Source organism: Rhagoletis zephyria, unplaced genomic scaffold, assembly GCF_001687245.7.
Source record: "Rhagoletis zephyria isolate East Lansing unplaced genomic scaffold, Rhagoletis_zephyria_1.1 Rzeph_scaffold_52521, whole genome shotgun sequence".
NCBI classification, from domain to species: domain Eukaryota; kingdom Metazoa; phylum Arthropoda; class Insecta; order Diptera; family Tephritidae; genus Rhagoletis; species Rhagoletis zephyria.
In genome coordinates this window covers 1-1949 of record NW_016209574.1, presented here as the reverse complement: position 1 = coordinate 1949, position 1949 = coordinate 1, and the positions used below count along the sequence as shown (strand labels likewise).

General features: G+C 52.3%; 1 protein-coding gene across 1 annotated transcript; it reads right to left on the bottom strand.

Annotated features, from left to right (window-relative positions):
* Nucleotides 1–8: 8 nt before the first annotated feature.
* On the bottom strand, nucleotides 9–614 carry LOC108355965 (TM2 domain-containing protein 1 biscotti; the record flags this gene model as incomplete). The annotated part of the gene is made up of 1 exon (XM_017607095.1): nucleotides 9–614. A coding segment is annotated over exon 1 (606 nt), but the record flags the coding sequence as incomplete, so codon positions are not given.
* Nucleotides 615–1949: the final 1335 nt, after the last annotated feature.

The window sequence follows — 1949 nt, the reverse complement described above, 5'->3', positions numbered from 1 at the left end:
CCCAGAAAGAGGAAGCCCAGCGTGCTGAGCTTGAGCAGGCCGAGGGCGCCGTAGCCGAGGTAGAAGCGGTCGGCGCCGAGGAAGCCGAGAAAGACGGAGAGGAGGAGGGTCACCTCGAAGGAGTAGCCGTTGGTGTAGTCGCAGGCGACGGCGAGGCTCACGTAGCGGGGCGCTTTCCGCTTTGACGTAGAAGTGGAGGTGGAGGTGGAGTTTGCACCATTTAGAACCGCTTCTCCTTTTCCTGCAGCACCACCTTCGAGCAGATCACGAGTCTGATGACCATCATCATCGTGGTGGTCCTCGTGGTCATCATCACAGATAAGGCCCTCGCGGAGGGTGCAGTTGACGGGGGCGAGGTTGGCTACCGTACAGCCCGCCGGCTGCTGCGTCTCCGGGTCAATCTCCGCCTGCGGACAGAGGAACTGGCCCATGCGAAGCTGGCGGCAGTTGATCCGGTGAAGTGGGGGCGGTGGTGACTTGCTGATGATGCTCTTTGCATTTCGGCTGGTGGTGATTGCTGCTGCTGCTGCTGCTGCTGCTGATGGGGCATCGGCCACCAGTGAAAGGCTGGGCGGAAGAAGGTGGTGGATGATGCTNGATGATGCTCTTTGCATTTCGGCTGGTGGTGATTGCTGCTGCTGCTGCTGATGGGGCATCGGCCACCAGTGAAAGGCTGGTGGGAAGAAGGTGGTGGATGATGCAAGGCTCGTCGTGATTTAGTTGGGCAATCGGAGAAGAGGAGGAATTTGGAAATGAAGCTGAAGAAGAAGAAGAGGAGGTTGCTATCGGTGACTTGAGCCTGTGTTGTTGTTGATCGAACTGTTGTTGTTGAGTGGTTGTTGTTTTGCCTTGAGGAGGCGGTTGATCGCTGCTAGCGGCGCTGATGGCCAAGAGGAGGAGGCTGAAGAGCAGAACTGAAAANTGATCGAACTGTTGTTGTTGAGTGGTTGTTGTTTTGCCTTGAGGAGGCGGTTGATCGCTAGCGGCGAGGAGGCTGAAGAGCAGAACTGAAAAGAAGAACCGAAGTGGGAAGAGCTGCAGAATGCAGGCCCACTTCATCGTGAGAATGAGGAGGAGGAAAGGGATTCGGTGGTGGTGGCGGCTTCTGCTGCTTCCTCCTCTCTGATCATGGTAACTCTTCGAGTGGTGACGCTGATGATCGGAGAGGAGTGTGCTCGGGAGTGATTCGGAAGTAGTCGAAGTCCGGGTGATCTTGATGTTTAGAAATGATGTTGACCCGAAACAGCAGCAGCCTTCTGCTGCTGTACGACAACAACGGCTACATGCACACCAGTGGGGTGCACTCGCTTTCTTTCGTGCTGACGCACACCGGTGGAAATAGTGTGTTGTCATCGGAGAGAGAGCTCAAATCAGTCACTCAATTTCTTTCTGGTACTCTCTTCTCTTCTTTCACTCTTCGTCCTCGGATCCTTCTTTCGAGTACTCGAGCTTTTAAAAGCAATTTTCAGTATCACAGTTGAACCCAAGAGTCGTTTTCGAGTCTTCAAGTCAGGACAAGTCCGCGAACTCAAATGCTGCTTCAAGTCAAAGCACTCTGACCTGACCAGTCCAGCTGTGATTTTAGCGTTGGAGTTTAACGTTTTTTGTTGTTGGATCGTAAACGTTCCCTTCCACTTTTTGCTGTGATTTTCATTGTCATTTAGAAGAACACCACATTTCAACTTCCAAGAAGCATGGCCGATACAGCTGGTCCAAGCGGTGCTGCTGCCGCCGATAATGCAGCTCTTCAGGAGCTGAGCGAACTGGAGAGGGAAAAGTTGACCCAGTTTAAGGTGAGTATTTCTAAAACAAATAGTTGAGCTTTTGTTAACTCTAGTTTTTGTTTTTTTCAGGACCTAACGGGAATAGAACAGACAAAATGTCTGCAGATTTTGCGCGCCAACGAGTGGAATCTCGAGGTGAGCTCGCTTGTGTTTACTCTCTTTTTT